At 35.1% G+C, this 24,128-nt stretch overlaps 1 protein-coding gene across 8 annotated transcripts; it reads right to left on the bottom strand.

Moving 5' to 3' along the window:
• Positions 1–1,328: 1,328 nt before the first annotated feature.
• LOC111289440 (ARM repeat superfamily protein) lies at positions 1,329–23,582 on the bottom strand. Of its 8 annotated transcripts, none has more exons than XM_022880483.2 (39): positions 23,333–23,582; positions 23,023–23,236; positions 22,845–22,940; positions 22,654–22,771; positions 22,399–22,572; positions 22,090–22,260; positions 21,462–21,517; positions 21,266–21,355; positions 21,035–21,183; positions 20,702–20,784; positions 20,481–20,606; positions 20,306–20,380; positions 19,634–19,802; positions 18,967–19,106; positions 18,777–18,869; positions 16,897–17,140; positions 16,312–16,406; positions 16,067–16,219; positions 15,801–15,978; positions 14,962–15,095; positions 14,752–14,833; positions 14,503–14,665; positions 14,011–14,086; positions 13,700–13,873; positions 13,470–13,538; positions 13,280–13,384; positions 8,356–8,445; positions 7,578–7,789; positions 7,192–7,402; positions 6,896–7,078; positions 6,528–6,623; positions 6,376–6,443; positions 5,953–6,298; positions 4,834–5,049; positions 3,922–4,572; positions 3,388–3,797; positions 2,701–2,953; positions 2,023–2,193; positions 1,329–1,787 (listed from the first exon to the last, which is right to left on the bottom strand). In XM_022880483.2, the coding sequence occupies exons 1-39, from the start codon at positions 23,490–23,492 to the stop codon at positions 1,557–1,559; spliced, it is 6,525 nt and encodes a 2,174-aa protein (XP_022736218.2). In that variant the 5' UTR covers positions 23,493–23,582; the 3' UTR covers positions 1,329–1,556. The 8 variants fall into 8 exon arrangements, with proteins under 8 accessions (XP_022736218.2, XP_022736219.2, XP_089624765.1 ...); XM_022880484.2 differs by having other exon boundaries at positions 16,897–17,134; XM_089768639.1 differs by having other exon boundaries at positions 23,338–23,582.
• Between the last annotated feature and the right edge of the window lie 546 nt (positions 23,583–24,128).

Below are 24,128 nucleotides of genomic sequence, written 5' to 3'. Positions count from 1 at the left end.
GCTCCCTTGAAGTTCCTCACTTTCATTAACCACCCTTCAGGCTTGATAGTTGTGCAATCATGCCATGGATTACTATAATGTAGTAGTTACCGTGATTATAATTTCAATTACGATTTTTATATTTACAATCATACGACCAAACAATTTGTTACCCTTCCTCTACCCAGAATACATGAATTACGTATAGTTTTAGTTAGCATTTGATCCTACCAAATCATCTCACTATCAAGTTGTTTGTGTCCGATATCCTGACCCATAGCTAGACGTTTGGAATGATCCAGATTCAAGCTATGTTACCCAACAGATTGAGATATACTCAACTCAGACTCGATCCTGGAGATTGTCTGGTAATCCTTTCATTGCCCAACTCAACACAGAATTTAATGGTGGGGTCTTTTGTAATGGTGCCCATTCACTGGCTCAATGGATGGGGTAGTACTTCTCCATATTTCAATGTGGAGGAGGAGAAACTTAAAGAACTGTCGATGGCTCCAATTCCGGACGATTGGGAAGACCCCAGGAGGTGTAGATACTTTGGGGAGTCTCGAGGCCATTTCCATCTCATTGAAATATATGGACCTCTCACTACCGAGTTCAATGTCTATGAAATTGAGAGTGACCATGGGTGGTTGTGCTCATAAAGGTACTGTCCTAATTCAACTCCATCTTTTCAGCTTTCAAGCGGCGTAAGCAAAGCCACGTATGAAGAACAAAGCAAAATGTCATTTTGAAGGTCTTCTCCAAAGTCCAAATCAACAAAGATATGGGTTTTAATTTACATCAATCATGAAGCCAATGCTACTACGGCAGTCAATAAAGCAAAATCATGAAATTTAACAAAAGCTTATATATATATATATATATATATATATATGAAGCAGATAGACCTTCACATATAAATGGCAGGTTTGTCAACTTGTTGAAGGACACGCCAATACATCACGTTTGCCCCTCGAATGAACTTGCTTTGTTTATTATAGAAAAGCATCATCTTGAGAATAATACGCTTGATGCCTTCGTACTCTAGGTCTTCCACTCCGAGGGCAGAGTCTGGGGCCAAAGCCAATGAACAAGGCTTAGACCCAAATATTTTATCCTAATTAGCCTGTTAATAAAAATTAACCAGGATCATCAGCTACCCAAAAACGGAAACTTAATTATATTAGGATAAACTCGCATTGGGTAGTTTTGAAAGAAAATTTTACTGATGATTTAGTAGGGAAAGATTTCTCGAGGGAATCAGCAGCAGCAGGTGCTACAGCTGCATAGCTTTGGAGATGATGAGAAGAGACAATATTTTGAACCATGATGAGTTTAAGAGAGAAACATACGGGCATAATTTTACAACTTGGATATATATTAAATAACGTTGGCCAAGGCATACAAAATTTGGCAGCCCTTGCTCTAAACATCCAAGCTTAGGGCCATTGCTTGACCTAAACTCTTTTTAAACCTAAAATTTACACTTCCTGTTGGAAGAAGAAACTCACTGGCTTTGCATCAACCCTTCGTTTTCCCGGATAATGTATCATGTCCTAGTATGTCATACACAAACATCAGAGGTATTGATGAAGGCTTTCACCGCTCATGGTCTCCATCTCCTTCACAATATCTTGTGCCAAAGATTTAACGGGTAACTCCGCATCCTCCAGCAATTCACCAAGGAATGGGATGGTTTCAGCTAGGAGTACCAAATATTCTTCTTTCAGATTATCCAGAAACTGCTTCACTATTCTCAGGCCTACAACTCGTGCTCGCATCTTCTCACTCCGGGTTTGCATCAACACCTGAAATATTTTTAAAATACACAAGAAATATGAAACTAAACTTTGCAGTAAGTTAACAAGGAAAACTATTATCCAAGTTTTGAAATGATAAGTTCTTTAAGAAATAAGATGACCATATGCATGTTTGGGCAAATTCAGGTCAATGCTTTGCAATGGATTTAAATACCGAAAAAACTGCAATTCCGAGCTCAAAAGGTAAAACACTTCAATGCAAACACCATAGATAGAAAACCACCTCGTGGTTCAGGGGCTTCCACAGGAGGTCAGTTCCGGCAGTAACAGCCATCTGACCAATGCAAACGACTAACAAGTCATCTACTTCCTTCACTGACGGTATATCTGGATGTTCTTCAATTGAAGTTGGTGGCTCAATGACAAGCTGAGAAGCAATGGGTTTCAATAAAACCTGCATATGCATCCAAACGTTTCATCAATTAAAGCAATCATAAACAGGATAAGCTAACGTAACCAAAGTACTATACAAGTCCATTTAACTACCATTTATTGCCTATGGTTTCTAGGTGAGATGTTAAACAAAATAAAGACTCTTGATAACAAGTATAGAGCCATTTCATGGTTTCTAGAACACAATAGCATAGGACTCAATAAATACTTGGAATGCACATATACAAGACAATGGAAGTGCAGGTATCTGAACAATGTGAATCTCTTATGATCATCACAAACCGGGTGAGGTACTTAAGAAATATTTCGAGGAAGAAGTCCCTAGAAACAATAAAGGCAATGCCATTATCTGCTGCTCCTAGCCTTGCCTAGATGTGAGATTGAGCAAAATATATATCTTGGGTTCCATTCCAGTTTAATGAATAATTAAATAGCCATAATTCATACTTAATTAGAATCACTCCATGCATTTGAAAATCTGCAATTCAGAAAAATAAGATTTACTAGCCTGAAAATTTGATGAGTCGAGAAACTTTTGTCTCCCAGTGTCATGGAGAAAACATTTGTGTAGTGATGATAAGATCAATGCCCTAAGATGCCAGCTTTTAAGTGATAAGACACTGTTTCCCAAATTCCCGTTCTCCTGAACCTTCGGTTTTTTCTTCTTCCAAACTAAATTAGAAGCTTTAAAATCTCCAGAATCATTAAGCAGCTGTATACAACCCTTGACCAAGTACTTGAAGTAGGGGACAAATAAAGACCTGCATTTGGAAGAGCAACATAGCTAGGATAATTTAAAAAAAAGATAATTACATAATAAATAAATACCTAAAAAACAAAAAATCATCTAAGCAACAAATGAACTACTATTGCAGCATTGTTATCACAAAAAATTCCATGCATGATATTACCAAAACTCCAGCATAGAATAAATCCTCAATCAAATTCATAAATTTGATAAATTCATGCATCCCTTTTCAAAATGCATACGTCAGACTTGTCTAGGACCACAAATCTTCAATAGCAAAAGTATAGGTAAATGAAGTAGATGACAAAAAGAATTTGAAGGGCAAATCTCTGGGGATTGGAATTGAGGAAGATAAAGGTGAATGTACCACTTAAAAAAAAAAAAGGTCAAAAGCTAAACATAACTTTGCACCAAATATAATAAGAAACTTAAGAAACAATTACTCACCTATGATTCTCCACAAGTTTATTTACCAGGCTATAGAATGATATAGCCCTATCAATATTTATGCTTCCACTACCAGCAACATCTTGAGCCTCTGTCTCAACCCACTCGATACTCTTGGCAAAAAGAGGTTTAAACATATTCTCTGTAAGTTTCATTGTAAGTGAGATTATTGCATTGATGACACTTTTTTCTACAACATCAACAGTTTGAACTGTAACAGGGTGCTGTCGGCGAAGATCGAGAGCCAGCATACATTGGTCAAAAATCTTTCCATGGTAACCACTAACTGATGCTCTATCCAGTTTACTAACTAGGTCTGCTAACATTTCAAAAGCAATCACCAAGCTTGAATCTCCAGATTTAACGGCACCTGAGTATACTTTCAGCAAAGGCTGCAGACTAAGTCGAACCTGGCAAAAAAGTCACAGTAAATATAATAAGGATTAGCTGACTGAGTAAGTGGAAGAATTTCCAGATAGAGAGAAAGGGAGGAAAACAAAAACTAAATAAATAATAACTAATTAGAAGACTTACAGGGATCTTATCAGTCAAGAGCTTTCGCACTAAATCAGCTCTCATTTTCAGCTTTAGATCTGATCCTGACACATATGCAGGACGAAGCACCATAAGTTCTATGATATCTCCAAGATACGGGTTTAAAAAGCCACCAAGCTTGTCAACAACTGCCTCCAATGTGAAAAGAATAGACAGCGCAATGGAAGTATTTTCATCACTTCTGCTTTCTAAATCGGAACTCAGAGAAATTTCACGAGACTTCTTTATAACATTTTCCATTATACAAGGAAGCTCAGCCAGTGCCCTAGGTCCTAGAACATTAACCAAAGCACAAGTTGTCCTCAGGCAGCTGGAAGAGACAGCCAAGTTCTCTGAACTAATGCCTTTTGTAACTGATGCAAGGCACATGCTAAAGACTGAATAATTAGAAAACCTCTGTGCCAGGATTTCAAGTGTTGAAAGTGCAGCCAGTTTCAACGAATCATTTGATTCTTCACTAAAATCAACTATCTGAACAATTTCTGCACACATCTTCTGAAAACATTCCACAGCAGTACCATCCAAATGGAGCTCATAGCTATTTGAATTCAGGTCTGGATTTCTTTTTTCCTTGCGCTTTGATTTAACTGAGTCATGCTTCTTCACTGTTTCACATAATATCCCAAGAGCCTGTTGCAAGTACAACTTTATTTGTTAAACAATAAGCTTATCATTAAGAATCTAGTACTGTATAAATATGACCCATAACAAACAACACATTTCATGGTAGAGTCTAACATTGCAGCATCCTAATCCTACAAAATTTTAGCAATAAAACACAAATTTGAACCTCATAATGATAGAAATTTCAGCCCCAAATTTAATGTAAAGAAGATAACAAGGAATAGAAAACCAGGATAAAAGAATATACTGGAGTCAGTAAGCATATACCTTCTTTCTCACACTGCTATCCGCATTGCCAAGTAATTTACTGATGCATGCAAAGCATGCAGAAGGCATCATGCTCATTATAATAGTCTTCAAGATAGCGTGCACACATGCCTTAAATTCTTTCCAAATTGCAACTGGAATACCTATTTGCTTTCTTCTCACATCAACAAGTTGTAAAAGAGAGACAACCTGCTCCATAAGTTCTCCAAGTTTTCTCTGCAATTAGTAAAAACAATATTAATATTATATAAAGCTTGACTACTATAAGAATAAAATGAGAAATCAAAAAACAAATACAATCAGCCAATTGGCAAGCCCAACAATTTACCAGAAAAGCTTAAAAAGATGATAATTTAAAGTTTTGCAATATAAGACTAAAGAAAATAAGGCAAGAGATCAGGAATGATTGCAACCAAACTAAATAAAATGAAGTATATTCTATAGTAAGTCACTGCAACTTAAATAGCCTACTATCATATTATATAGATTCTAAGTTGTGATGAGAAAAATGTGTGCAAAATCCAACCTACCTTAAATGTGTATAAAAGGAGCAGGGCTGCAAGACTATGTCATTGAATTGTTGAAAAAAGGTTCATAAAAAGGGGCATAAACATCAATCTACTCAAGCTAAGGGACCTCAACTGGGTTAATAATTGAGCTCAATTTGTTCATTATTGAGCCAAGCTGGAGGTCTAGTATTTTATACTTGACTCAAGCATGAATGTTGGTCTGATATATATGCGTGAGTATGGGATTTGAGCCTCTTAATTGAGTCGATGATAATCAAATTAAACAGAGCCTAGCTCAAATGCGACAATAAAGCTTGGTTGAGCTCAAGTCTAGCACTTTATCAGTTTAGCTCAATATGCCCCTACTTCAATCTGTTCACAACTCATATACAATTACATACATAAAACTTATAGATAGGTTCATGCAACTTTGTCAAAAATAAAAAATAAAATAATCCTAACATTTTCCAGTGTACAAAAAGAATAAAGTTAGGTATGCATATCATTGTAAATGCACATAAAAAAAAGTTCCGAATACTCATGTCCAACCTGCTATATATTGGTCTAATTATAAAGCATGAGAAATTCTAAAAAACATATGGATTTATACCTGGATGATATCTGAATTCTCCCTTGATTCAAGCTTCAATGCAAATTCTGGGTCTTGCAATTTGTTCAAAACAAAATCCATAGCAAACAACAATTGCATACCCAGTTCTTGAGAGAGATCATCCTGTCCCATTAATTGAAGAATCATTACTAGAGAAGGAAGCCATATCAGGCATGAGTACTGCCCACATATTTGCACTGCAAAGGCATACTCCCAGTCTTTCCGCGCAGAATACAAAATACTATCTGACGTGTACATTTTAAGGCAAGACAGTCCTTTTCGTGATACTAACAAACGGAAAAGGAGAACAAGGAATGAAGCCAAACTATTACTCTCCCCCAAAATCCTGCAGAAAAGAAAGTTAATTCAAGCATAACACTGAAAAACCAGCTGGAGTAATCAAGTTCCAAGTCTAGGTGATACCTCAATAGGAATACAACAATTGACAGCCTTCTATGCTCAGCAACTTGAGGAAATACATTTATAAAAATCTAAACAAGCCAAATAGGATTACTCAATTAGAAACAACCACATCCAGCAACACATAAGAACGAAAATTTTTAAGATAAAATTACCTGAAGTAATTTTTCAATATTGTTGGTCTTAGACAGCCAACCAGGAACAATGGCAGATAGAAGATCTTCAAACACATGTTGCGAATGGCTATCAATCTGTAGAGTGATGTTCAAAATCAGAGTAATTAGTAAATAAAAAATGAATAAACACTTCAGAATGCTAAACTAGCTTTTTAAACTTTGTAATAAGACATATCTAAAACAAGATGAGTTTAAACTGATGTAGGAGAAAAAAAACCAATCGCTTTCAAGAAATTGTCCAGGATTTCTCATAAAAAATTTAATAAATATACTGTATTTACAAAGAGAGAATTGACTAATTGAGTGCATTCTGATACATATAAAAGCCAACAGATAGTTTAATAAACCTGTGAAACTGCTGATTCTCCAATGACAACAAGTATATCCAGTATGTGCTCCAATATTCTATTTGGAACTAACTTTGCCACCGAAGATAACAGTCTAAAAACATGGTTACGGGTTACTCCATCCTTGGTAAAACGAGCACAATCAACCAACAATTTGACATCAATTTTATTTATTATGTCATCCTGCCATGATAGAGGTGTCATATAAAATCAATAAAGAAAAGGAAACAAAGAAAGAGGCACCAGATAAAGAGACATGTTATACAACATTTTCAACTCCACAACACGATGCATACCTTTAGGTGAGTATTTGAATTCATGAATGAATCAAAAACATCTTCCAGAATTAACAATAATGTCTGTTGAACATAACACATAGCAGTAGACATTGACTGAGGAGTACCAGAAGTTTGTATCCACCTTTCATCTTGAGTGAGAGCACCGTGTCCCCATTCATCAGAGAAAACTTTTCCAAGAAGCTTAAATAAGGGACCCACAAGAGACAGCCTAAACCATTTAACGAAATACAGTTATTTCGTGGACGGAAACCTAGACTTGATTGGAAATGACAAGGCTTTAATTATTTCAGCTTTAATTATTCAACAAATTTCACAGAAATTCATCCAGAACAAGAAACACATTGATGCAAATAAATAGAGAAGTATCACTTATGAATGCAGACCTGTTTGCTATGTCTTTCTTCAAAAGTAACACATCCAGAAGGGAGCAAAGAAAATAAAGTGCCTGTTCTCCTTTCGAAACTACATCATAGTGATAATCAGGCTTTAAATTCTCAGCTGATTTCTTTCTCTTCTTTCCATAAGCTGAACCATTTACAAGTGGATCCTCTTTCAATGCAAGATCAAGCATCAGACCTACTGTAGATGAAGCAATCTATGGCATCCAAAAGAGTGCAGTTGATTATTACAGTTGTCTTTATACAACAAAAAATAACTCCAAGAGGAACTTAATGTCTAACTTAGAAGCTAAGACATGAAAGAAACATAGCACATCTCACACTTACCTTGGTGGCCATAAAAGTTCCAAATTACATGATATTTTAACCAAAACCTCTCAAACAATTAAAAATATACATAGTTCATCATGTTTGTTTTGAAAACTTTACACTATATTATTGATTATATCATTGTTACCATGCAAAAACATGAACTTATTGCTCATAATCAAAATTCCTCATGCTAAGGACAGAACTATAGAACAGTTCATTAAATCTCTTTCATACATAATTTTAACAAACATGTAGATTTGCTTCTAGTTTTCCTATTCTTTTTTAACCTTCAGATATACAAAATGTTGACTATAAGATCAGCAGATAAGCAAATAAGCTTGCACTGAATATATATAACATTCAAGCAAAATTAATATGGTTCATCAAAAGAGAAAAGAAAGTGAAACTGTAGAGGCGTGCACGCGTGAGAGAGAGAGAGAGAGAAACAAACATTTAAACGCAGCAAAGCATCTCTGGTTGCACTCTGAATATCAGCATTACTGTTCCGAAACAAACATACTAGCTGTCGAAAGAGATGACCCTAATAGAAAAAAAAAAAAAGAAAATTAATGAAAAACCATTCACACATGATGGACTTCACATTTTAGAATCATATTGAATTGAATTTATCAATGACAACCGTAACCTTCAACCATTATGTAAACAGATTGACAACAACGATCCACCTTATTTAAGTAGATAGATGACGACCATCTGCTTTACATGATAGACCAGCAACAACCATCCACCGTAGGTAGATACAAAGAACTCATAAAACAATAAAAGGGATGGACAGGTATAGAAAAGTATCATTTCCGGACCAAAGAAAAAGGCCCAAAACAAAATACATGCATACGGCATGTTGGATCATCTGAAATTAACTGCAGCAAACAGATCGAAAATGTTTTTGTATGCAAAAATTTTCCCAAAAAGGATCTGCCAAGTGTGAGAAAACACTTATTTACAGCTGATTGTAATCTTGTAATCTGTATATTTATATTTGTATCTTTTTAGGAAGATTTAATTTCCTAGTTTAACCCCTAGTTAGTTGTATATAAACCTAAGGTTCTTGTATAATTCTTAATGAGCAGTTTTTCAATATACATTCAATTTCCACACTGATTTATTTCTTAGTTTTTTCACATGGTATCAGAGCTTTAAGCTCTTCTTGGGAAGCAAAATTTTTCAGACTTCATTGCTAACTTCTATTTTAGGCCTTCATTGCCGAATTCTATTTAGGCCTTTATTGCCAAAACCTTTCAAAGAAAGATATCACTACCACCCAATTTGAGGAAATGTCAACTGAAAAAATCACTAGAGTACTACAGATGTCTCGGAAACAAGGAGAGTTCGACAGGGAAGAGATTAAAAAGCTGAGAAACTTATTGAAAATCCTTGAAAAGCCTACTGTGGTATGTTATTTGGGTAAGGTCTCTAATTCAGGTAAAGCTTCTAGTTCTCACGGATTAAATATCTCGGTTAAGCCTATTACGAGTTCTTAGGTCATTGACTCAAGAGCCACAGACCATATGACACATTCCTCACAAAAGTTTAGTACATATACCGTGTCCTAGTAATAAGAAAATTGTTGTTGCAGATGGTTCACTTACTACAGTGGTAGGATTAGGAGATATTCAAGTTAATCCCTCGTTTGTTCTCAAAAATGTTCTTCATGTTCCCGGATTGTCTACTAATCTGATATCTATACAAAAATGTACCAGATATATGAATTGCAAAGTGACATTTTATCCCTCTTATTGTGAATTTCAGGACCAGAGTTCGGGAAAAATGATTGGACTTGCCAAGGAGAAAGATGGACTATACTATCTTGAGACATCAAATTACACAAGTAATATCAAGAATAGTTTACCTTGGTCATTTCTTTCTGAAAAATCTTTCAATAAAGACAAAATCTAACTTTATCATTTTCGTCTTGGACATCCTTCTTTTGGAACTTTGAGAAACATATTTCCTTCTTTGTTCAAAGGATTAAATGTCGAAGATTTTCATTGTGATGTTTGCGAACTTGCAAAGCATAGACGTGTCTCTTTTCCAATTAGTAACAAAAGAAGTTCTATTCCCTTTTATTTGATTCATAATGACATTTGGGGTCCCTCTACAATTCCTAATATTTCTGGTGCAAGATGGTTTGTTTCATTCATAGATGATTGTACCAACGTCTCTTAGTTTTTTTACTTAAATCCAAATCAGATGTGAATAGTGTGTTTTTAAGCTTCCAAAACATGATCCAAAATCAATTTGGAGTGAGAATCAAGAGATTTAGGTCTGATAATGCAAGAGACTACTTCAACCAGAGTCTATCCCCTTATTTCCAAAAAGAGGGGATTATCCATGAGTCATCTTGTGTTAATACTCCACAGCAAAATGGAGTGGCAGAAAGGAAAAACAACCATTTACTAGCCACAACCCGAGCCTTTCTTTTTCAAGCAAATATACCTAAATCTTATTAGAGGGAAGCTGTTCTTACTGCCACACACATTATAAATAGGTTACCTTCAAGGGTTTTGAGATTTAAACTCCTATGGAACTACTCTCACAATTTTATCCCAACCTCAATACCACAAACAATCTCACACCTAGGATATTTGGTTGTACATCATTTGTTCATGTTCACAGTCATAACAGGGGAAAATTGGATCCAAGAGCGATTAAGTGTATTTTTGTGGGGTATTCCTCAACTCAAAAAGGATATAAGTGCTATCATCCTCCTACCAAAAAATTCTATATGTCTGCAAATGTCACTTTTAAAAAAAGTAAACCATTTTTTACTCAACCTTATCTTCAAGGGGAGACTTCATTCATGGAAGATAAGGATAAAGACTTCTTTTTGCTTGATTTGTCCCCTTCTTCAACATTTACACCCATTAATTCTTTTGAGTCAAAACGTGTTTCCGCTGAGCTCAAGTCAAACACTGAATTTGAGTCTAAACCCATTCCAAATACAAAAGATGTGACAAAGGATAATATTGTTCTTGATTCTATGAAGGAATTACAAGAGGACTCAAGAAGAAAAATTTCAGATCCTGAACCAATGCCAATCCAAGAACCTGATCCTAACTCTGGAAATGAGGTGACTCTATTTCTCAAAATGAGCATGAATCTCCTAAAACTATAACTAGTGATTATGATCTGCCTATTGCCATTAGGAAAGGAACCAGAGAATGTACTAAGCATTCACTATACCCAATCTCTAATTTTGTGTCATTTGAAAAATTCTCACCATCCCATAGAAATTTTCAGCCTAAACACTATTTCTGTTCCAACTACATTATCTGAGGCATTATCCAGTGAGAAATGGAGGCAAGCCATGAAAATAGAGATGGAGGCCTTAGAAAAAAATCAGACATGGGAACTGGTAGAGTTGCCTAAAGGAAAAAATCCAGTGGGATGTAAATGGGTTTTCACTGTAAAATACAAGGCAGATGGTACTGTTGAAAGGTAGAAAGCCAGGTTAGTGGCTAAGAGCTACACTCAAACCTATGGAGTGGACTATCAAGAAACCTTTACTCCGGTTGCCAAGATGAATACAGTTAGGATTTTGTTATCATTGGCTGCAAATTACAATTGACAGCTTTAACAATTTGATGTAAAGAATGCTTTTCTACATGGTGATTTGGAAGAAGAAATATAGATGAAGGTTCCACCAGGATTTAGAGGTCATCTAGAAGCAAACAAAGTATGCAGGCTGAAAAAGGCTTTATATGGCCTTAAACAGTCTCCTAGGGCTTGGTTCGGGAACTTTGCCAAAGTGATGCTAGCAATGAGATATAAACAGAGTCAAGGAGATCACACATTGTTTATCAAGCACTCTGATTCAAGGAGAGTCACAGTTCTATTAGTGTATGTGGATGATATAATTGTAACTGGAGATGATGAAAAAGAGAGAGAATCTCTAAAACAGTGTTTGGCTAGAGAATTTGAGATTAAAGAGCTAGGGAGATTGAAGTACTTCCTAGAAATTGAAGTAGCTCACTCACGGGATGGTATCTTCATCACACAACAGAAATATGTGATGGAAGGAAACTGGGAAGCTCGCATGTAAACCTACAAATACCCCTATAGATCCTAATCATAAAATTGGAGAAACTAATGAAGATGCTGCTGTAAATAGAGAGATGTACCAAAGATTAGTGGGAAGACTCATTTATCTCCCACATACTAGACCTGATATAGCATATGATGTGAGTGTGGTAAGTCAATTTATGCATAGTCCTAAAAAAGTACACCTGCAGGCTGTCTACCGTATATTGCACTATTTGAAGGTTAATCCTGGGAGAGGTATCTTATTCAAAAGAAATTCGGAGCTAATTCTAGAAGCATATACAGATGTTGATTATGCAGGTTCAATAACTGATAGAAGATCCACCTCACGCTACTGCACTTTCTTACGTGGTAATCTTGTGACTTGGAGGAGTAAAAAACAAATTGTGGCGGCAAGATTAAGTGCTGAAGCAGAGTTCAGAGCAACTGCTCAAGGAATTTGTGAACTACTATGGTTAAAGATTATTTTAGAAGACTTGAAGATCAAAAGGGATGGACCAATGAGACTCTACTGTGATAACAAGTCTGCAATAAGCATTGCATACAATCCTGTGCAACATGACAGAACAAAACACATTGAAATAGACCGGCATTTCATAAAGGAGAAACTAGACAGTGGGTTGATTTGTACACCTTATATATCAACCAAGGGTCAACTTGCGGATGTGTTGACTAAAGGTCTCAGCAGTGCAACATTTCAAGAAATTATTTTCAAGCTGGGAATAGAAAACACCTATTCACCAGCTTGAGGGGGAGTGTGGGAAAACACTTATTTACAGCTGGTTGTAATCTTGTAATCTGTATATTTATATTTGTATCTCTAGAATTAAGTATTTATATCCCTAGAATTAAGAACAAAAAAAATTAGGATAGACAATCCCTCAATTATAGGATTACTTTTTTAGGAAGATTTAGTTTCCTAGTTTAACCCCTAGTTAGTTGTATATAATAAACCTAAAGTTCTTGTATAATTCTTAATGAGCAGTTTTTCAATATACATTCAGTTTCCACACTGATTTATTTCTTAGTTTTTCCACACTAAGAATCTAGTTTTATCCAACAATGATCAGAATGCATAGCACCCACGGTATTTCCCTAGCTCAGATTGTCAATCTAACATCTAGTCAAACACTTACACTTGACACATAATAAGATCCATGAGGCTTGTGTTACTATGGTATGTAATTTATAGGAACACAGATGGTTGTGTTTTTTCTTTTAAAGATCTATTTCGACCATCCATTAATTAGGTAAAACATTGAAATTTAAAATAAAGCATTCCAGAAGATATACTAGAAGTTGATAATTTTAACCTGTGACTCAGTTGACAAGCCACTGTAGAATTCACTGTTTAGCTTTTGCAAAACCATAACACAGGGTTCTGTAATGGCAGGGTCTTCCGGAGACTTAGAATCCAACTGAAGCCAAAGCAGAAACATAAAAGTTCAGCATTGAAGACCCAAAATCCCAGTACACAGATACAAGTTGCAAGGAGGTTCTTACTTGCAATGCCTTGAACACATGATCTTCAGAAATTTGTCCACCAATAGACGATGAGGGCATAGTACACATCTAAGACAAGCAGAGAATAAAATCATCATTAAATAATTATGAGCATTATTAAAAACCATAATTAATTAAATAATAAAAGAGAAAGGAGGAGAGAGAGAGAGAGAGAGAGAAGCATACGTATTTTACCACCACATAAAACAAAAGCAACTATAAAACCTTACCTCCAAAAGCAAGCAAAGAATCCTGATTTCAGTTTCTGACAATTTCTCAGATAACTTTTCCAGGTCAAAATAGCATTTACTGTGTTTTCCCAGAAGCAGAGATAACAACGACTCAACCTCTTTAACAAGAAATATTGCATTGCCTAATCCTTTGAGCAAAGATAGAACCTTTAGCTGCCAATAAGATCAATCCATCCAACATTTTTTCCTGTCATTATCACTTGGTTGCACATGAAAATAACAAGAATCCCCAGGATAATAAATTTGCTTAAAAGGGAAGAGAAAATAAAAAACAGAAGAAAAGGGCAAACCTTGCCAGATTCAGAAAGCTTTAGAGCAGAACTCAATATGAAAGCAAGCATCTTCTCCTTTGTGGATTGATCAAATCTGAATTGAATGTTTAAAGGGAGAAAAGAGCTTATATCCTCATTCATGAATATAGAATTTCACAAACCAATATCAAAGGAAATGATCATCTCTTAAGAATATTACACCCCTAACACAGATTAAGAAAAATATATGAGGCCAGCAGAAACCACTTTAGCTAAAGACAACAGAATAATCAATTTCATATATTGATATTATTATAACAGAATTCATATAAAGCAAGGAGCAAAATCTGGCAACTGCAAAGTATACTTACAATGGCAAACAGGTTATTCCATTGAACAAAAAACTGAAGGAATATCATTTTTAGCAAAAAAAAAAAAAAAAAAACAGCTATTTTTAAGTGATTAGAAAGAACAGTCACCAATGGGACAGCAATGATAAATTATTAGAAGAGAAACAAAACATGTCAATACCTCTGCTCAATGTTCGGAGACACTAAAATGCTATCACAGGACGAGCTAAGCAAACATGTCAAAAAAGAAGGGAGGAAATTTTTGTCTGACAATATAAGCCTCTTTTGTTGAACCATCAATCCCAACAGTTCATCAAGAAAATGGCTCCAAATTGCAGTGTTTCCTGTTAATAAGCCAACTCCATTTATAGTAATACACAAATGCAAATAAACATAACCATATATGAAACAAAAATATCATACATCATACCATTTTTCTTGCTAGAAAAATCAACTTGACACCATAATTTATGTAGCTTTTCAATACAGTCCATGGCAGCAATCCTAGTAGCCTGAAAACAGAATTCAAATCTTTATACACATAAATAAAGAGCTCAAAAAGAAGACAATCATGAACGCCCAAAACAAATTAAAAAATAAATGCTAAAACAACATTTAAGAAAGTGAAAAATGGTGAAACCTGATTCTCACTAGCGATTGGAACAAGAAGTGAGGGAAATTCAGCCAATAGTTCAAATGGTAGTCTATCATCTTGCTGAGAACAAAGAAATGAGAAACAATGAAGACTCTCCACTTGAACTGCAACAGGAACATCTGCAAAATCAAATGTCTGGCATAAGAATGAGCAACTGCTAATTGATCCTTCGGCCGAACAATGACAGTTCATCAGTATATCAATCATTAAGGTTCAATTCATAGATAAGCAGCCTCTCAAAACTGGCAGATTAATCAGAGGTTTATGTCTCTTTAGATTCATTTTAGATTGTTACTTTGGACTGTTAGAATTTGCTGAATTTAACAGTTAAGAACTTAATTATCATGACAGTTTAAGGAATGTAGCTTTTAAAGTATTGACTGTAACAACATTGTAAAGAAACCTCTCATCTCTAGATTATCAATAAAATTAACTTATTGCTTTTTGAGACTTAACATCAAGGGAGGCTGCATTTGAATCTGGGGCTTGCCATGGATGGTTCACCCACCTCTCTTAGGTGGTGGATCCCTACAAGGCTGGGGTTCTAATCCCAGCACTTGCAATTCCCACTTCCCCAATACGTGGGCTGCATTTAGCAACCAAGCCAGATTCCTTGATTTCCAGTATGAAACCTAGGCTCTGAAAGAAAATCAAAACATATTCATTTTGATGCAATCCCACTCATCAACATCCCAACTAAGGCAGGTATAATGCATAAGTCAGCCTTTAAAATTAAGGTATAATGCATAAGTCAGCCTTTAAAATTAAGGAAGAAAAAGTAAATAAAATAGGAGAAATAGAAAAAGGAGAAGCCAGAAAAGTACCCTCATCTGTAAAAAAGCTAGACAGAAATCGAACTGGTGAAATCTTGTACTTTGTAAGAAAGTCAGGAAGATGTTTCTCAACAAGTTCTTTAAGGTGTTTCTTGAATGCATTCTTCAAACTAGAAACCGCAACAAAGATGAAGAAATCCTGAACTCTGTTAATTACCTCACTATCATCCTAAAAGAGACAAAAAAATGGTAAAGATCATGCAACTTGACCAGCAAAGCAGCAATAGAAAGCAAGAAAAAGAAATAGCATCACTGACCAAAAAGACTTCAGTAGAGGATGTTGAAATAAATGCCTCAAGTAACCTCCAAAATATGCATATAAGGATACATGCATTCAGTGAATAAATATCAGCAACAAACAGCTGATCTAGGAACTTTCTGCAATCCCAATCAAGCATCTCTTCATTGAACTGTCAGTACAGAAGATGACAATATTGAATAATTTGGACAAGAAAATATTAGCAATTTATAACGAAACAATAACAGCTAAATTGTTTTTAACCTCTTGTACGGAAACATCAATTACAGAGCCAAAAGCTTCCCACTCAGACTTCAGAACTGGAAAGCAAGCTTCGAAAAGCACCAAAAATTTGCCATCTAATAGATGAAAACATACAGAACAAACTCTTATAGGTGCAAAAACCAATATAGCAAGGCACAAGAAAACATCAGGGAAATTCTGAGGAGATCCGAAGCAAATAGTTCAACAAGATAGATAAACAACATTTCTTCACCAACAAATAAATTTAACATTAAATCACCCACAAAAAGATAACAAATATTCCATAGCACATAGAAGCAGTATCAAAAGAAAAAGAAAATAAAAAAACCCAGCTAAACAATATATTTTGCTTCAGTCTGAAGGGCTCAGCTAACCTGTTGATTGACACCATGCAAATCAGAGAACAATCGGCATGGTCCTCTAACAGTCTAATTAAAAATAATTCCTTAGCAAGAAATTCTAATCCAAGGCTTGGTATTGCATAAAAATAGAAGGCAACATGGAAAGGAAAAATTAGCATATTAAATTATCCAAAACAGCAGAAAACCACAGGACTGCATTTTATAAAACAGTTAAGAAGCATACTATTTTTGGACATTGAAAATGACTGCATCAGAACCAAAAAGAAAAGAGTCTTTGATGACTTCAAATCACTGCAACTTTCGGTGAGCCAAGGCATGTACTCATTAGGGTGCCTCAAGAATTCTTCTGATAAACTTCTAACAATTTCTACATTAACCGTAGATGTATTTCCACGCTTCTGCATTTTCTTTTCAAATCTGCTAACAGCCTCCTCACCAACTGAAGATCCAGAAAGCAATTTCTGCAACTTTTACAATTACAACATTATTAATTATTTATATAACATAAAATTAATCAGTAAACAACTATAATAAATAGATAAAATTTGAAGGCAAGAACAAGACTAGGGCCAATAATAGTTTACCACCTTAGGCTTCCACCTAAATGTCACTAATCCCCCTAAAATTTTGACAGCAGTTATTGATCCCCAAAGGCCAAATGTATATTGACTTCAAATAATATTAGAAGATCTTTACAATCTACTAGAGAGAGATTGCTGCAGTTTCAAATTTTACATTTAAGCCACAAGTGATGTAATGACCCTATATAAAACGAATCCCAGACAGATAACTTGAAGAGAAAAAAAATAGAAGGAAAAAAAAAAACTTACAATCATAACCTTTTAGCAACTCTTTTATACTCCTGAAGGAAAAACTAATCATGTTCTACATATTGAACTAGAAATGCTCAATCACTTAAAGAAAGAGGGAGTGGGGAAGATGTCCCGTAAGTTTAGAAGACTGAAGCACTAATACACTGATACCAAAGAAAGATTCATTGATTGGATTGCTTTCGTCCTAAAAAGCAGAGACAGGTATGGCTACTTGAACTATTTAGCATACTACTTCTATTTATATATATATATATATATATATAATAGTTATTCATGTGCACATCACGTAGGCAAGGAAAGAGATTAGTTTAAAGCCAAGTCGTCAACTGACCAATGGGATTGAGTGATTGACCAAGGCTACTTTAAACTATTTTATATATATATATATATAATAGTTATTCATGTGCACATCACGTATGCAAGGAAAGCGATTAGTTTAAAGCCAAGTCGTTGACTGACCAACAGATTGAGTGATTGACTCTATTACAACCAGCTATGCAAATAAAAAACAATAGACCAAGTCAGAGAATTGTTATCCACAATCCTTCTCAACTACTCCAAGCTCTGGAAGAAGTGAGCTGCATTTAGGAACCCCAATAATAATTCATAAAGTTGATCTACACGCATAAAATAATCAATTGAGACTCCTTCAAAGAATATTATGAAATTTCTTGCTTCCTAGGAAAGCAATATGTTCTCAAGGACTCTCTCTTATAGTCTATCTAGAATATCCTCTCAAGTCATCTGCAATTATGCATCTTTTCTACCAGAAGAAAACAATAGACAGATAAGAGACAGCTCATCAAGGCATAGAATCAACAGCACTGCAGATGACTCCTATATCTATATCTTTGGTAACTCTCATTGGCATCTCATTCCTTATTTTCATCCTTCTCCATTCCACAAAGGACAATCAAACTAGATCTTCACATCCGGCAACACTTTTCAGTAAAGAACAGAAAATTCAGCGCCATGGATGTTCACAAATTACAGTGACACACACACCAAAAAAAAAAAAAAAAGAGCAAAGAATACTGTTACAGCCAAAAGGTCCATGTTTTTCATGCATTTTTAGAATTAAAAGCATTTCATCCTAGCATTTCATGTATTCATGGACCTTATATTATTATTATTATTATTATTATTATTATTATTATTATTATTATGATTATTATTATCCACAATAAAGCAAATACAGGAAGCCTGAATACCAAAACATCAACCAGCTTTTAAAAGGAAGAAGAAAAAAACTAAAAAAGGAAGGACTCACCGCCTCCTTGTCAGGCACAGATGCAAGAGTCTGGAAAAGTGGCCACTTTATTTCCTTGGCTAAATCCAAAACCTTTAAGCTCAACCTCTGAGTCTGTATACAGATAATATAATGACACATCAACAAAAAACAGAAGTATAGCTTAATTGGTGTAAAGATGAAAACTTAAGAAATGAAGTCATTTAAGCACCTCTGACAGAATTAGTAGTAGCGGGAATATCATAGAAGCAACTTCTTTCGAATAATCTAGCTGATCATGGAAGCTGGACACAGCAATCTTTAGGAATGAAACAGCAACGTCACAAGATAAAGTAGAATTAACTGATGAACCTGAAAATGAAGAGCATGATAATGAAGCCCATGCAAGCCCGGGTGTGCTAAGCTCTTGGTGACAATTTCCAACCAATAGAAAAAAACTATTAGCAAACTGTTCTAGCAATAATTTAACATAACTTTTCATTTAATTCAAAAGCAAGATTAATAAACCTCAGAGACCTATATTGCAGGATTTTATTCAAGAACTTCCATTCAAAGAGCTTCCTCCAATTTTGAACACCTTAGAATCTGCTTAAGGTCAACCATAGTGCACCTAGCATATACCAATATTGGCATATCTAAAACAAAAGAACTCTAGAATGGAATGCATCAAAACCATTGAGTCGATGGCAATTCAGTCCAACATAAAATCAGAAGGATTATAAATAATTGTTCAGAACAACCACCTAGGTATCTTTTTCCTCCTTTGAACCATTATTTTTTGCAATAAATGTAAATTAGAAAAATAGAAACCATTCTGTTTGTTTTGAAGGGTTTAGATGCAAGAGTGGTGACAGCAAAGATTTCATATTTATACTGACCTGAAGTCATTAAGCTTAGACATCTCTTAAGCACATCACGCAATGCTTCAAGAAGATCTAAAGGACTTATTATTTCAGTCAATCCATCCAAAGAAAGAGCAGCACGAACAACAGTTAAATCATCATCATGAAGCTGGCGCAATACAGCATCCTTAATGGTTACAAGCCTCTGACAACAGAAGAGAGGATCTAAAATATCAGTCAAGAAATGAGATACTCTTATGTGCATGTAATTTACATGCGAAAAAAGTGCAAAACACAGATAATATACTTTCCAACCAATCAATCTAATAAGACCGCAATACTAATAAAACACCAAAGTCATATTAGAAGGGTATTTCGGATACAAGGGAAAGAACAGTTGGAAAGTGCCATCCTAATTAAAAAAAGCACAAAAGAAGAAGAAGCTGTGATTTGAGGAAATCGAACGAAGAAAAAGCCAATAAGGAAAAAAGGCAAATGAACTTTGCTTCAAGAAGGTATAAAAAAACTCAGAGGCAGAGAAATTCAGGTAGACCAAGGCAACCCCAGAGAAACTTAAAAAATTTAAGAAATGCCATCCTCAAATATGAAATACAACATTGTTAAATCAATCCAAAGGCTTGAAGTACAAAACCAAAAATTTTACAAAAATGATAAAAACAAAGACATTTATAAGTGCACATGAATTACCTTTGCATCAAGGGACTTAATTTTCAGAATAACAGATCGGTTTAGCCCTGAAAATGTAGCACGTCGAACCTCGGGCTATGTCACAGCACCAAAGCATAAGAAGTCTTGAACATATATTGAAAAGGAAGAAGCGAAGAAAACAATGATTTCCTAATAATTTAGTACTGCATACTACCTTTGGATGGTGTGATGAAAACCATATTTTGGACTCTGCGAAGACTGGTAAATCCAAATTCCCATCCAATATTTTGCTCAAGAACTCACACACTTTGTGCTCTTTCTTGGATTGTACTTTAGTATCCTAGTAGAAGAGGAAGAAGGATAAAAAAATAAGACCAGAAGTATGAAAAAAATACAGAAAAGCAAAGATAGATATAGAGTAATAGTTAAACAGACTTCTAGGAACTTTAGAACTGCTCCTTGAAATTGAGATGGATAATTCGTATTAATAGCAGCTAAAACCTTCTTGGCCCAGGTTCCTGCCAAATAGTTCAAATATAACTCAGAAATATAACATAATTAACACTGATATTATACTATAAGTAGCTGTACAGTTATCTAGTTCAAAAGATGCGCAAATTTATTTTTTTAACCTGCAATATACAGCAAACTAATGATGTTCAAAGTAATAAAAATAAAAATATCAAAGTAAATAAATAGTACTATGTGCACCCATGAAGCAAATTTTGAATTGAAAGAAAAAAAAAACCAATAAATTATGAGACATACCTGATTCAGAGGATGCCAAATTGCCATCCCTCTCAGATAATTTTAGGCAGGATAGTAGAATTTTTGAGACAATAAGATCCACTAAATTCCTCAGTGGAATTTTATCTATTATTGATATTAAAGCAACATGATATGAGTCATCAGAAGAACTGCAATAGACAAGAACCAGTTTAGAAGTGGTTAGTACCCAAAAAAGTAGGACAAGTAGAAAAAAACTAAGCAGCTTCACACCTTTGATCAACCAGTGCTTCCAACAGTATAGCAAGGAATCTATCAATATTAAAATCTTTAGATAGTTCCAGAAGAATCCCAGCAATATCCCTTTAAAAGCATGCAAAGAGATCAGTTAGAAAATACAACCACTGACAATACACTTGTAGTATTGCATTAAATAGTTCTGAACAATATTAGAAAAATAAGGAGTTACCCGATATCCCTTAAAATTTCCAATGCCTTCTTTGGGAATGTATCAACAGACTGTGACTACAAATTTCATACAAACTAAAGTAAGAAAAATAGAAACATGACAAAGCTTATAACATAGAACCTAACATTTACTGCAAGGGCAACTATACTTCATTTTTTAAGAAAGGCAAAATCAAGCACCTAGTCAAAAGCAACCCTTTAATCATATGAGCCGATACATCAAAAGAAAAGCACTTGGTAAAATTGAAATAAAAAAGTATTAAGCACAATCTCGAATTAGTAATTTAGAAGAGATAACATGGCTATAACGCCCACCAAATGAGAATTTGGATTGAGCTAATATAATTTTAAGAACATAGAACACTAACTATCACAGCCCTGATGATTATATGCATCAACAGTTGAAACATACAAAATGATGAGAGCGAAGCCAAGCCTCTGTGGTCAAGCATGTAACTAAAGTAGAAAATTATGGAAATCAAATTCACAAGTGATATGAATGAAAACTTCTAACGAAAAATGCCAAACAACATTAATAGAGAATGATAAAATAAAAAACTATAAATGATAGAATTTTAGGATAAAATTGCATAATGACAATAATCAGCAAGTGCAGGATATGCTATTACCTGAACAAGATTTATTATTGCCATAAGTGACAACCGAAACCATTGCAAATCAGTTGACTCTTTTACATCTTCCCTAGCAACATCAGCAACTGTTCGAATCAAACTATTTATAAGTTTGGGAGACAATGCTGCTTTATTTGCTAGTAATCCGACAATCATCAAAGCACCAGCCTACATAAAAAGATGCATATAATTGTACTAACTCCACATTGCAATCAGCAACCTAAATGCAATGGAAAGAATCCATATAACAAGATAATACAATAGCAAAAACAAATTTGCAAATAATCACACGTATGCCTTACTCACCTTTTGATCAGAACCTCCTTTTGTACCAGTATGAAGACCAGAAGCTACAAAAGGATGGATTCTCTTCACAATGTCACTTTCAATAGTTGCAACACAACCCAAAACCTCAATAATAACGGCCGTACAAAAGCTAATCACAGGTCTTGAAGCCTGAAACTTCTTTGTTGCAGATGCCTGCAGCGGACAGTAATTCATGTGAGACTCACAGGGAGATAGCAACCTAATGACCCATAAATTTACAGAGCAATGACTCACATAGTTGCACAAGGCCTCCAAAACCCCCATATCTCGAATGCATTGTTGCACTATGACAGACCTAGGAAGTGGCGCACCGGAGACTTTTACACCATCCAAAAATTTCCATTTACTATTCCTGTACCAATCAAGAACAATAAAAACACCTATACATAATAACCACACAAAAAAAACATTCATTCTCTCCTTACCCTGCGTTGATTAACTGAACCATACGAACAAAAGCATGCGTGTCATGGTATGGCAGCACACATAGAACGAAATCCTCAATATTGTAAACATGAATCCTGAAAATTCAACCCCAACCACATAAACATTATCACAATTCCAATGGTAAGGTCTCAAAAGGTAAGTAACTAAATCACTTACTTGTATCGACGTATCAAGTACTCAAGTGTTTTAAGAGATGCAGGAAGTTGAAGATGCCCCGAGAGTAACCGCAAATACGAACTTACCGAAGCATTAATTTGATTATTATCATCTACTCCCATTAATTCTCTATCCAATTCTTTACTCCTGTGACTGAACAAATAGTTTTTGTAGTCTCTAAATCTTTCATCCACGCCTCCCAAAACCTCTAGCCCTAAAAACAACAGGAAACGACAGTTTAAAAAGAAAAGGAACGAACCAAACAGAAATTTTTCCTCTGGAAATTGAGGATTGGAAAAGTGGAACAGACCTGACCATGCGATGTTTAGAATCGTATCGATGTCGATGTCGGCGGCTTCTTTGGGGTTAAACAGAATGGAAGGGCGAGTGAAAGGTCGCTTTTGAGGTTCGGAGTCGGCTTGGATAAACGATTTAATCGCCTGTAACTGCGAAGCTATTGAACTCCCCATCTCTTTCTTGAACTAAGGAAGGAGATTTGAGGATTGTGAAGAGAGAGAGAAACGATCTTCAATTTTTCTCTTTGACGCTATAACGGTAACAAAAAACGAAGAAAGAACAGGGAGTGGCTTAAAAGACTAAAACCCTAGCCTTTGTTTGTTTAAACCCACCTTTGTAAATTGAAAAATATCGTGGGGTTAACTTAGTCTTTTTACATGGGGGAAGAGGTGCTCTTTCACCGACTTAAAAATAAAGAAGTGGGCTCAACCCAAAATTTATTTACATTTTGGGCCGTTTCTAAATTCAAAAAATCCAAACCCAAACCCAAAATCTCAAAGATCCGGTTCGGTCCATCAATGATCCGAACCGGGCTTCCATTTTCACAGTCAAAAAGCTTGTATTGTCGGAAAAAAAAATGTTCACCCCTTAAGACTACAGTATCTTCCATTAGTGTTTGTTTGATTTATGAATTCTTCATGATATTATCACTTCTTTGTTCCAATCGACAAACAACTACCAGGAAGATTGAGATCATCTAGTGTCTTCAAGTTTCGGCTGACAGTGCCAACGACGAAGGAAATGAGAATGAATATGAATATAGATTGAGATCATCTATAGGGCTGTTTGCATCTGTCCCATCTTGTTTG

This window comes from Durio zibethinus, chromosome 11 (genome assembly GCF_047325235.1).
Source record: "Durio zibethinus cultivar Kanyao isolate XHJ-2024 chromosome 11, ASM4732523v1, whole genome shotgun sequence".
In the NCBI taxonomy this organism is placed as follows: Eukaryota; Viridiplantae; Streptophyta; class Magnoliopsida; order Malvales; family Malvaceae; genus Durio; species Durio zibethinus.
The sequence above is the reverse complement of the archived record's forward strand: the minus strand, read 5'-3'. Positions and strand labels throughout refer to the sequence as shown.

Coding starts and splice junctions, on each gene's coding strand:
- LOC111289440 (XM_022880483.2), bottom strand. CDS start 23,492: ATGGGGAGTTCAATAGCTTCGCAGTTACAGGCGATTAAATCGTTTATC. Junction 19,107..19,633: donor TCTAAGCTTAATGACTTCAG/GTCAGTATAAAT, acceptor CTTCATTTTCAG/GTTCATCAGTTAATTCTACT. Junction 7,079..7,191: donor ATTCAAATACTCACCTAAAG/GTATGCATCGTG, acceptor CTATCATGGCAG/GATGACATAATAAATAAAAT.